The sequence below is a fragment of the Vanessa tameamea genome, chromosome 27 (assembly GCF_037043105.1).
Source record: "Vanessa tameamea isolate UH-Manoa-2023 chromosome 27, ilVanTame1 primary haplotype, whole genome shotgun sequence".
NCBI classification, from domain to species: Eukaryota; Metazoa; Arthropoda; class Insecta; order Lepidoptera; family Nymphalidae; genus Vanessa; species Vanessa tameamea.
This window is the reverse complement of record NC_087335.1, coordinates 6,210,505-6,224,614: the sequence shown is the minus strand read 5'-3', so window position 1 is coordinate 6,224,614 and position 14,110 is coordinate 6,210,505. Positions and strand designations below refer to the sequence as shown.

Below are 14,110 nucleotides of genomic sequence, written 5' to 3'. Positions count from 1 at the left end.
ACAGTACGGTGGAAAGTAAAATTACCGAGAAACAAATATCTATGGACAAACGAAAGTGACGATGATTAAACAAAAGGCTTTTGTGACGTTTTTTTTTTCAATTATTTTTTACCTATCATACCTTATATGTGCTTAGTATCTTATAACATTATTTAAAGCCTTTACTTTATGTTCTAAATTTAAAATACCAAGCCTCATCATGTCAATACCTAAACTGTACCATAGACAACATAAAGATCTTTACTATAAAGTAAAAAAATCTAATAATGCAATAAGTAGAGGTACAATTTTCGTATTTCTGATCCTTTATTTTTTATATCACATGTCATCACATTGATATACCCAACTCACTACACAAAGATGTCAGAAGCGTGATCATAGCCCTCAATTTGCAAAGGAACCCCAGGTAACATCAAAAAAAAAAAAAACGTGACAAAATGTCTGTAAACACGTACCTCCGCGGCAGAAATTTGAAGAAAAAAAAAACATACAATTTCGCGATCCGAATCTTTGAAACGGTCGTGACGAATGAATTCGAATTTGGAAGGCGTTCCATTTGACTTTTGTATTGCAATGTTGCAATAGCGCGGAAAATTTCCCATTGTAAAACGGTAATTGTAAATAATTGTAAAAATACTTTATGATTGCTACAAAAAATTAGACTGACGTTATTTATAATTGCATACGGCACGAATTCAATTGAGAGTTATTAAACCGTTCGTCATCGATTAACGTAGCTTTCACGAGATATTGATACAGCCATTATGAGATTCATTCGTTATATCCATTTGCAAAACATTTCTATTTATGTTGCAGAATATTTTTTACCTTTTTACATTTCATTATTGCACATACTTTTATAATGGTATTACATTTACTTATTAAGTGATCATTATAAGTTATTCTTCAATGTATAATTATTTTTTTTTTTATTGTTACAGCACATCGAATATGACAAGCCTTCGATCGTTAAAAGAGCGAGTCTAAAACTTTCAATCATGTCAATCCACACAAGAAAGAGGTCGAACCGGTGATTTCTAGTTCACGATAAAAGATGGCGCTGTTAACTAATTCGTCAGCGAGTGGGCCAACAGCAACGCCGACGGCGCCCCAAGCCCATCACTCGACGACGCCGTTACACCACTACTTCCATTACTTGAAACAACCGTCGCCATTAGCTCAGAATCCTTACGCTCACCATTCAAGCGCCCACCACATGGGGATGGGGCCAGGCCCGCTGGGTGGTCTCGGCCCTTTCGGTTTAACGCATCATGGCTTAGAAGCGGTTGGATTCCCCCAAGGTAAGTTACTTTTTCTTAAAATAAACTCTTGTAACATAACACACAGTAAAGAGTAACGGGATTCTTATTAATAAAGAAAAAAGGAACTTTAAAAAGTAAATCATTTAAACATATATAAATAGAATAACAAAACACTTCCACCCATAGTATGTATAAGCTTATCTTTATTAAATTAACATAGTATATACAGGAGAGTATCTTTACAATATAATTATATAGATCTAAAAAGTTAAAAGCAAATTAAATTAATTTCACATCGTCTTCCGCGATGTTTGAGAGCGCTTTAGTAAGTGAATTTCGGAGTCAAATATGGTTCTCTAATTTATTTCAACGTCTCTTAATGGAATTTAAATTACTTCGTTATAACGTTACTATTGTTTTAATTAATTATTTAATGAATATTAATATATGATCTTGTAAAGAACTAATGCTAAGATTTTAGGTTTTGTTTTAGTTTTTATTTTAACATAGCTGATCATAATAAGAGTTTCGATTGAATAATAATCCTGAGCCGGTAATATTTGTGTTTTAATACTTACTCATTTTATTTTAAACGGCAAATTTAACTTCACATCAATTTAACAACATCAAAACGAGAAATAAAATATTTTCCTAATAAACTTCTTGGGATAGCATTTGATAGTTGAATTTATATGTCAATATAAGATATAATATACACGAATTGTGATAAAACTCTATAAATAAAATAGTACCCTTCGTAACAACAGCGTTGCATAATTTACGTAGCAAGAAGACATCCTTCGAAATAATCAAAACACTCCCGCCCTCTTAAGCCGCTTATCCCCACCCCCAGAGTTGCCAGTGAAGTATCTCCCCTTAATGTGGGAGAATGCTTGTTAGTTGTTTTAATTAGTTACAAGTTTAGTATTTTGAATATCGGTCATGTACCCTGTTCTATAAATTAACAAATTTATGAATGGTGTTCACACATAATAATTCGTTATCTGTTATAATTAATAACATAATATCTGATATTTCAACAAGCCGTATTCAAGTCAAATACGAGCAGTTTGTTAAACACGCTATATACACAATCAACGTATGTTTTTACCACTTAACATTTATAAATTTACAATTACTCGTGGAGTATGTATTGAAGCTCCAATAGCTCTACGGTAACTAGCGACGTCAAAGTCGCAAGTTCGATCCTGATCTATTGTTATAAAATAAGCTTCAAGCTTAATCGGATGAAAAATACGATACAGTAGGTTATTAATAAACTGCTATATTCATTTAAAGATTAAACATTAAAACGTATTTTAAAGTTACTTATTTATCGACTTAAAACATACAAACAGACGCTAATTATGAGTAATTATTTATATTATACGTTTAATTAAACTACTTAATGGTAATATTCAATTGCTTTCCAAAGGCTGTCTAATGTCTTGATCGATCTAGGCATTAAGTTAAGACCTACATATTATGTAGCGGCATGCCTTTGATCTTATACTGTAATTAGTATTTATCAAGAACTAACATTTTAAATGTATCGGTTAAATTAATCGTTGAGATTATAACAGTTATTTTGAAAGTAACGAAAAATAACGAGTTTCAAATAAATTTATAACGTTAAATATTAAAAGCTATTTTTAACTGTTTGTTTGTTGTTAACTTATCAATTGGAGCCTTATTTACTACATATTTTTAATCTTGGTTAGATTAAATGAAAATAAAATAAAATCGTAACAATTGACTAGGACGTTTGATCACATACTCATGCCTCAATAAAAATAGACGAACTATATAGGTGTCGTAGCAACGTAAATATTAAGCATTATTCTTAAATGCAAATAACTTTTATTATTTTTTATTTATTAGAAATATAAAATAGGTTATTATTTACATATTCAACAATCCATATTGATTTTTAAAAACATGTTCATGAAAAAGAATATATTTTTATGACCGATATAAGTTTTTATAGTACCAACATATGACATAAATGTCACGTCGGAAAGTAGATTCTTAGTGGTAACAAAGAATAACCCCCCTTGGCTAAATGGGTGAAAGTACATCATAAGAAAGGGACAGTGAATGAATGATGCTAAATTCAAAAGGGAGTTTTTCTCCGAAGAGGTCGGATTACTTTTCCCAAGTGGTATGGGGTGTTCGGAAACTCGTACAGGGTTTTAATAACTTTGAACGACGTTTGAATATATTTGGAAATGCTCGAAAACAGGACTACTACTACTACACAGACATTAAAATATTAAATGAATAAATAATTCAAAGCTTAAAATGTAAAAATGTTATTTCTTTTTTACCTTTTTAGTCTTTTGTAAAAATTATGTAAGTAACAATATTCTTAGAAATTTGTAAACCATTTTGTTAATAGCAATAACATTTCATTCTTTAACTTAATTCAAAATTAAGTCCTTCTTAAAAGGAAGCAGAAACTCAATTATTTTAAAAGGGGTTTTTACTTTTTACTAAAAAGGTCTGCTTAATTTTCCCTCTCAGAATTTACGTTCGGATACTCGCACTATTTGTTAAAAAAAACTGAACTATAGAAATATTTATTTAAAAAATATAACGTAATTAAAACAACGATTTTATAACATAGCCCGTGATTAAGATAGTATTTTTTTCATTTACAAGTATTTTTTGACAGTAATGGAATCCAAGATTATTTTTAGTTTATGATGTTATCAGTATTAGTAATTATTTATTATCTTTACAAGCGAATTCACACAATTAAATACATTAAAATGACATTAAAATTACTCGCTCGATACGATAAAATCTTAAAATGTTTTTAATTTATAAATATTTACACGATTGAATCCTGAATTAATAAATAAAAAAAGGTCCTTAACCGTAATAAACATAATATAATGTTATACTTATCAAATTATTCTATTTAATATTTACTATAGAAGAAAACTAGTTATCGCACGCGTCTTCGTCTACCTGTGAGGCAAGAGGTTAGGTAGCCCTAGAGTCCTTTATGTACCAAAAACGGTACGACATATACAGAACAATTTTACCAAATTTACATTCGGATACATATTACATCGCCAGTACGCCACCGGCCTTGGGAGCTGAGATATGTTCCTTGTGCCTGTAGGTACACTGACGCACACCTTCGAACCAGAACACAACAGTACTAAGTATGCTCGACGGTAGAATATATGATGAGAAGGTGGTCCCTAGACAGGCTTCTACAATACATAACCTCCAAATGAATTTATATATTACAAGCTACCATCCCCTGTTTTAACCCCAAAAGGGTTCATTTCTGAAGATAAACTATTAGTGCACCTCAACACAATCTATAGACCATATATCTCAAATTTCAAGTCTCTTATTTCTAAAATATAGTACTCACATACAAACTTCCAGCCTCCGTTTTAAACCCTTAGTTTCGTAAAAACCAAATTTGATAAATTAAAAATTCGTATGTGTTATAGTTACTGAGATTTCGTGATTAATCAGTGAGTGGTATTTAGCTTTTATATACATATACCTACGTATATAAATTGCCAAAAAATAAACATTCTTCGCATATAAACAATGAAACCAACATTGTATATAAGGATTATTCAAATGAAATATTAAAAAAATGTACCCGGTTAATCTTTAAAAGAATAATTACCCTTCGTATTTCAAAGTTTTTGTTAAAAACCATCAGGTAGGTAATTTTTTTGTTAGGATTAAACGAGACATTTTTACCCTTTGATAATTTTAAAGTGTGACGTCATTATGAAAATATAGCTATACCTAACAAAATCGTATTAAAAATATACAACAACATATTAAAGTTTGAGTTAATCATCTTCTAGGAGAATTCTATTTTTGATAATCAAACTTAATTCCAACGGTTTTTTCATCTGCAAACATCATCAGCCAAACACAATCCACTGTTGGAAGCCTCCCAGTTCTCTGCCTTCACATCCAATACTCTTCAGTTCATTTATAAAACAAATAGATAGAACGCGTAAAACATTATAGCGAAGCCAGAAAGGTGGTAGGGCTTTGTGCAAGCCCGTCTGGGTAGGTACCACCCACTCATCAGATATTCTACCGCCAAACAGCAGTAGTATATCTAATGAGTGTATGAGGTACCCAGTATAGTTGTGTTCCGGTTTGAAGGGTGAGTGAACCAGTGTAACTACAGGCAAAAGGAACATAACATCTTGGTTTCCAAGGTTGGTGGCGCATTGCTGATTAGTGATGTAAGGGTTGGTTTTTTGACCACTTACCATCAGGTGACCCATTTGCTCGTCCGCCTACCTATATCATAAAAAATATGAAAATAGACTGCAAGTTACCGGTAGTGTGCTCAGGAGCTCACTAATAATTTTATATTTTATTTTATGAATTATTTATAGGATTAATTATCTTTGGAAGTTTAATTATACTGAAAACTATTTGAAAATATTTTCGCTTTCAAATTCTACTACGTAGCTATTAAATAATTCATCGATCGAATCAATTTTGTGCATTGCCCGAATTGTTATAACCATTCGCCATTATAATATTTCCTAGAGTATATTTTTTTAACGTAGAATACTGAATAAGTTGTCGGGGGCGTGATGCTGGTCGACGTTCCGCAGCATCAGAGCTCTGCAAATCTATCTGTAAACAAAATTAACGGCTCGCGACCTTTTTGATTTAAAACCCAATACAATTTTAATGCGAGTCTAAAATTAATCTGCCATCGAGGTTTTAATCCGTGTCACTCTCTCTTTCGCACTCACGAAAGTACGTAGTGTTCTCCCTCTCGCCCACTAGACGCGTAACGCCGGCAGCTGGGCGTTCTTTTTTCGAAATACACTTTTTTCATTGTATATTTCGTTTTTATTGGCATCCCTAAGCATTTTATGGCGGGTCCCTTTTTATTCTTTCTACGGTATAATTAATTGTTTTTTTTTTTTTTTAGTTCTTGTTCATGTCGGAAACAAAGTGGGAACTTGATTTAGTTGCGAGGGTATTTGTCACATACATATTTATTTACATTATATCTTGTATATTATGTGTAAAAATAGTATGAATGCATGAGGGTTGTCAAACTATAAAAATTCAAAAATCATAAACAGTTGCATTTATGATTTAAGTATCGTATTTTTTTAATTTTTATATATTTTTTACTTTGAAAATAGTGATTACAATTTTATGTTTTAAAAGTTTAAACGAAATATATAGTCTATATTAACTGTATTAGATAGACCTTAAAACCAAATTTAAACATTAAGAAACCATACCCAATGTGAAAATATCAAAAATAATAATTATTTATAATTTCGTCTATACGAAAGATTTCAACGCGTCTCATTGCATCTTCAATAAATCTTCGCCAATAAAACATTAATAAGATCACTAAAACATCCTTTATAAGATCACTAAAATTAACAGATATTTAAAATTAACCAAAAATTAAATTATACATTCTACTTTTTGTATTATAAGAACAATTCAAAAACATATGTATTATTTGGAACTAAAGATCGGCTCAGTCATGAGCGCCCGGCGGCATAGAGGACTGCATTAGTGACGTATGCTTACAAGATGTCTTAGTGTGCGTGAGTCTTAACGTAACATACACATAACTATAAATACAAATTTGTTTGTATATTATATGCGCGCCTTTTTTATGTACTGGATAGACAGACGAGCAAATAAACCTGATGGTGGTCACCATCCATAGACATTGGCGCTGTAACAAATAATTACATTAACAGCCTGTAAATTTCCCACTGCTGGGCTAAGTCCTCCTCTCCCTATGAGGAAAAGGTTTTGGAGCATATTCCACCGCGCTGCTCCAATGCGGTTTGGTGGAATACACATGTGGCAGAATTTCGTGGAAATTAGACATATGCTTCTTTATTAAGTTAAGCAAGCTCAACGACGAAGGTCACGTTGTGGGCTTCACACCAATGACACGATGGCCGAGTTATCGATCAAAATACATTCGGCAGGTGATTAGGTCAACGTACTTTGACTAGTATCAAATGTTCATGTTGTATTTATAAAATAAATTTATTTTTATAAAGATATACTTTTACATTTAATTTAGAGAGATAAAGATTTTTTTGACTTAATTTTTTTTTGTAGATTAAATCAAGAGAAATTTATTATTTACAAGTGTCGCCCGCGGATTCGCTCGTCTTTAATCGGTTGGTTTTAGGTATGAAAAAGTATATATCCTATATTCTTCATCGGAGTTCAAGTTTGCTTCATACCAAATTTCATCGAATTCGGTTCAGCAGCTTAGCCGTGAAAGAACAACAGACAGACAGAACTTGCTTTCGAATTTATAATATTAGTATAAAGAAATAAGTAAATAGATTGAGATAAAAAAAAAATCTGGTATAAAATAGTAGCTTCACACAGTTCGAGTTAAATTGACCAATATTTGTTGCTTATTAAAAATATAATTGAAGGACTAAAATCTTGGTTACAATGTCTCAAAATACAAAATATGCAACTAAAATTAAGTATGAAAAAAAAAACGAACAAACAAGCGATATTATAATTTTTCCTCTAAATATACACAGACACACAAACACTCAACAAACATGCGTCAAAGAAACAGTGACAAAACTATGAGAAACGCAAAACGCCCAAATTAAATATGGTTACAATTAAGTTCCATTTTTGAATATTAAACATTCAAATACAAATTTAAAAAAAAAATCATTAAAAACTCACACAGATACAATAATAACAAACATTGTAACTTCTAATAATATTCTACATACATATCGTAACTACAATAGAATTGTTATAAAACTATTTCGAAACATAGAACGCAATGGCTGAACAAGTTTAAAATAAAACAAGTCGCATTCTTTGGTTATTGATTTCGGAAGCTCCGCAAGGCTCGTGCGCTATCACCGTTGATTCATTACCACTCCACACGAATGACAGATTATCAAGTCACCGTCGTACCACTTAGATTTAATTGTTTAATGGGTTACTGCAAATGTCTTACTACCGCTTTATTGTAGTGTAATAATGTAAAAGAAATGATAAAATCGATTAAAGTATTTTTATTAAAAAAAAATCGATTAATTTTATTTGGATGTATACATTTAGGTCTTCGCTTGACAGATCTAAAGTAGAAATAAGTTTGTCTCTAAAGTATGTTTATGTAAAAGACTGTTTTCATTACTAGTTTTTATTTCTTTACAGCGAACATATTCTCTTTGTTATAGGCTAAATCTACTTCATTGCATATCTATATCAGACACGAAGAAAACGTCATAATAGAATTAATACAAATCAAGTTCTCAAATTATAAAAGATGTAAAATAGAGATTAGAATTATATATTTAAACTCAATCTTTACGTATAACCTTTAAGTTCTTATAATTAAATCTATTCTTATTCGTATATAAAAACACAAAACAATAAAAAAACGCCTATTTTATTTTAAGAATCAAATCAAAATCAACAGGACACATTTTTTCATACCTTTGTCTAATATATCAATAGAGACCTATAACCTTATACAACATTTTAAAAAACACGTGCCATACCGAATACGCGTCACAGAAATAATTTTTTGCACCAACGTTTCAAGACTAAAATTTAACCTTGAAATAACACTCATAATTTCCAAAACAAATATGATATTATAATACAAAACCGCAAAAATATTATCAAAACATTGCGCTTAATAAATGCCTCGCCATTTCTAATACATACTAAAGATTATACCTTTAAAAATGACTACCAATTGAAGATATTCGCTTTCTTGACGTCGTTCCGTGTCGTTTATAAAATTATACCCGATAACTCTAAGTAATGGGTAGCATTTTTTTTAAACTAAGGTCTTTCAACCGTGTTAAATCGAGGTCAACTGTCGTACGCGCCGCGTTGAATTAACTATGGTGTTATAATGAGGAACGTATCGAGCTGATAATACCACCTTTGATGCATCGAATTGTTTACCTTATTTCGTAAAATATTTTCCTCGCAAGTGTCAGTATATTTATTTTAACCATATAATGAAATGTAAAGCTTTACAAATTGGAAGAAAATTAGTTCTTTAATTATTGTTTTAATTTTTTTTATTTATTTTTTTTTATTTTATGACAGCGACATTTATTTGTATATATAAAATAATACATTTTTTTTATTTGTTCCAATTTTAAATTTTTTTTTTTTTGTGGATTTTATTTGTGCCAAAAAGGTACAGATTATTTCACCAATGTCACGTGCGACGATATTAATTAAAAGAACATCGTAATATCGTCTGTCAATGAATGTGTTGCCATGTATTATATTGTTTATGATTAAACCATTAATAAAAAGTTTTAAATTACAGATTTTAATCTAATCAAACTAATGCAAATTCGTTGTGTTTCTAAGGATAGACAAAAAATACAATCTATCATTTTTTTTATTGAACTGATAGTAGATTGATCGCTATACTGCTAACGACATCATAATTTCTAGATTTATCTCTTCAACAATAAAAATGTGATTGTAATCTTCTTACGCATTTATATAAAATCTTATACAAAATATTACAATTCATAAATGACTACATAATATAAATTTTAAAATGAAAATATGTATGTTTCTGAATAAGCTCTTTAAAAATTATTCAGCAACGTTTCCGATGTTTTATTTTAAAATCCCTAATGTCAAATATCTCAATAACTCATTTGTCACAAAAGTCAATTAATCCGATTATAATTCCGACGTCTGTCAACACTTACATGAGTGACGGGCACATTAAACATAATGCTATAAATTTACAGCATTTTCCTAACGTATATTATAGGGTTATTATTGTTAACTATTCCGTGTTCCCATACGTTTTTTTATCAAGGAGTACTAAATAAACAGTGCGCTGATGATAGTTTTAGTGAGAATTCCTTGATAAATAATGCAAAACAATTGTAATAGTTGATAATAATAATATGATAAACACTACGAACTTGCAAATACTTTTTACCTTGATATGATAATTTAAAAAATTTTAGCAAAATGATAGATTATCGATTACTCAATGGTGTTTGTATCTTCTGGATCAGATGTTATCAATGTAAAATATTATTATCTATATTTTTATCAATATATTTACAAAATTGCAAACTTAACAAATATAGTTGGCATAGCTTACAATTTAGCTGATACAAAACTAAAATAATGTTTCTGTAGCCAGCCTAAATATGTAAATAAATTTACTGTGAAATATAGAAAAAACAAAATAGATAGACCGCCACTACTAACACTGAACGACAACCTGAGTAATGGTCAATTAAGAACAATTACAATTTCTTACTACTTTGAAGCACAAAAGAAATATATTTAATCAATCGCACATTTAAAGTAGTGTCATAAAGTAAATACAATAGTAACAATAATACAATAATACTTTATTTAATGCTCTTGGTGATCCGGAGAAACGGAACTTACAAAACTGACGGACCTTATCAAAGAGTTATATTAATGCTCTTTATAGCAAAATATTTAATTATAATCAGTTTTAATAATTTACAATTTATTATATTATATTAAAATGCGTAATGTTACAACGAATGCATCGGTCTAATAAGATCTAGCAAGTAATTTACTTAGGTTCCTTGGCCATTCAATTAGCAACGCCTCTATATTTGTCATTGATTGAATATCTATAAATAAATATAAATTAATATCTAATATCAATTATTTCTAAACAGTTAACGATCAAGAAATAGATAAATCGATGATCTTATCGAAAATAGTAATATTAATACATAACACACTTAAAATAACAAAAATTATCGCGTAATAACATCTCTGTATAATTCCATCGCATCGTAAATAATAATAAAATTTATCATTTATGAATTCCTCTAGAGTGCCGCTACCGGCGGCGCCCTTTGACGTGCCGCCATCTTGCGCGGCCATATTTGTTTTGCTTTTTTTATAAATTTTAATGCAATGCTCTTGTCAGTGTCGGGCGTTATCAAGGAAATGTCATTTAAGAAATGAATTTGCCACTATGATAAAATTAGATTGCGTGGAGGCACGTAACTTGATGGCGGTTGCCGTAATACTTATATGTTAACTTAATTAACTTAGAATCGTGATCTTCTTTCGCTTGGACTGGGAGCTGTTTCCTAAATAATCAGTATAAATATCCCACTGCTGGGATTTTTTTTCTCACTTATCAAGAAGGTGTAGAGATTCTTTCATCTGTGCTGTTCTTTCCGGGTTGGTGAATGGTTTTGTTAGTTTGTTTATAGGACATGGGGTAAAATTTATCACCATCAACAGCATCCTCATCCTTTTTCCGCCGAGCGAGAAAATTAATGGCGTTTAGTCATTTGAAATCTATACGGACGTGTACGTTTATTGACAATCATTATTTGTTGACTGGTTTATAGGGTTATTTGACAAGGATTGTGGGAGTCATGGTACGTGATCATACTCTATTTAAGTAAATATACTCCTTAACGTGGTCGGATTATATCTTCATCCTACGAGCTATGACCTTAAATGATTTCATCAGAAACCGTCAGTTTTTAAGAGACACGGGCAATATTTAAAAAAAATAACTCTTTATTAATTAGCATATGCACATTACTGTCGATTGATATTTTGATTATAAATACAAACAAAGAACTTACAACCTTTTTTATTTAAACACATCAAATTGTAATCATTTTTTTTAATGACCCGGTGAAATTTTGTCGCCTCTAACCGTAGATATAGATGCCTTAAGAAATCTTTGCCATTCCTGATAGAGATAAGAAATCGTGCCACTGACCATAGAAACTAAGATGTTATGTCCCTTGTACCTGTAATTAGAGTTACACTGGCTGATTCACTCTTCAAACAGGAACACAACATTAACACATTTCTTATTGTTGTTTGTTGTTAAGCGGTAGAATATACGACGAGTGATACCTACCCAGATGAGCTCGCACAGACTACCTTTTTTTTTGTTTTACGTGGAGTAAACTAGGTAATACTAGGTAATGTAGGTTGACGACCTCCGTGGTCAAGTGTGTGTACACCGTTTTTCATGGGTACGCCAGTCCGAGGTCCCGGGTTCGATTCCCGGCCGAGTCGATATAGAAAAAGTTCATTATTTTTCTATGTTGTCTTGGGTCTGGGTGTTTGTGGTACCGTAGTTACTTCTGATTTTCCATAACACAAGCTTTAGCTACTTACATTGGGATCAGAGTAATGTATGTGATGTTGTCCAATATTTATTTATTTATTTATAAATATTCGAGAGCGAGTCTAAAAATACGCAAAACAATGTCAATTTCGGCAATCATTGTTTCAAGTAAATCGGCGATATGATCCTAATCCCTAAAGTTTGTTGCTGGAATTAATTGAATTTAAATTAAATAACATACCCTTAAAATAATCAAATAGAATACAATATATATATGTATATATATGTAAGTATAGTATAGTTTACACAATCTGTTTGTCTGTTTACACCCTGTGTGTGAAAGTAACCACGTTTTAGTTTGTTTATGCAATGGGCTTATATTACCCTCGTGATTTGAAAATGGGGTGTCTTAATAAACATACGGGAATTTTCACTTAACCCGTAACACGCTTAGATTTATAAATTATCTTAGTAAGTGTCCCGTTATTAGGATGTCTGAGTTTGAAACTAAAGTTTTTAAAAATTGTATAATTGATATGATAATGAAGAATAGAACACCCTATATAACATCCATCAGGTTTTCGTTCCGAATAGATCACTTGGATTTAAGTTAAACATTGTGCGTATAAATCTTGTAATAGTTCAGTTTCACGTATTATTATTTTTTTTTTAATTCGTGTAGTCATCCTTTAAACTCATTAATCAGGTATTTTTTTATTTCCTAAATGTAGTGGCCATAGACATCACAGCATTATTAAATGAAAGTGAGATCTTATGTCTTTAATATAGAATAATTAAAATCGTTAGCTGATTTTCAAAATAATAGGTACATTGTTGCTAAAATAGTTATTAAATATCTAATTTTAAGTCTTTGACATTCTTCTGGATAACATCAATGAATCTTATTTTTAATATTAACACACTAAATAAATAGTATTATTTAAGATATTCACCGCATCCTTTGTGAAATCGCAGAAACTTATACTATAAGCGATATTGACTTTAAAAATCATAACATTATAAGGATAAACGCATTAAAATAGCGTATCACCGTAAGTCGACATTCGACCTTTCAGGTGTGGGAGGGAGTGATTATACAGAGTATGATTACTATATAACAGAGTAATGTACTCGAAGATCCACGTAGAAATTGGTCGTGAAATATCGGAAGAAACACGACGATGATTACATTTTTTTTTTTTTATGAAGCTCAATTTATTATACTTCTGTTGAAGATTTCTAAAACAATCATAAAAGCTGAAAAAGCTTGTCTAGACGCAGCAGAAAATATTTTATATATCAATGAAAATAACTTAAATATTATATTTGTGTTGCTGAGTTATTTAAGTATTTTAAATTTATAAACATTCTTTATTAAATTAAATATGGCGTCTATGACTTAGAGGTGTTCATTGTAATTATAAGGCTTCGATAGGTTGGACTAGTTTTATATTTAATTCGTATATTTCAAGGAATAGTTATACTAGTTGATAGAGCCCACTTTGCGCGGCTTACCTTAAAATTAATGTATATTTTTTTAAATTCTAGTCGTGTATACCATGTAATATAAACTCATTATACATCTAACTACTTCGTATTTTATCTTTGAACAACAATATTTATTACGTACTACCAAAAACTAACAAAAGTATTTAATTTAAGGTCAAATTTATTATAGGTAATTTGTCTCTTAATTAAAGGTAATTACGACAGGCATCTT

The 14,110-nt window shown here is 30.4% G+C and overlaps 1 protein-coding gene across 2 annotated transcripts in view; it reads left to right on the top strand.

Annotated features, from left to right (window-relative positions):
- Window positions 1-14,110, top strand: part of LOC113392123 (homeobox protein OTX1) — a 56,087-nt gene that overhangs the window by 22,331 nt on the left and 19,646 nt on the right. For both annotated transcript variants that reach the window (XM_064219307.1, XM_026628406.2), the window contains exon 2: window positions 942-1,301. In XM_064219307.1, coding sequence (XP_064075377.1) covers window positions 1,055-1,301 — 247 coding nt within the window. In that variant the 5' untranslated portion in view covers window positions 942-1,054. The remainder of the gene's footprint in view (window positions 1-941; window positions 1,302-14,110) is intronic.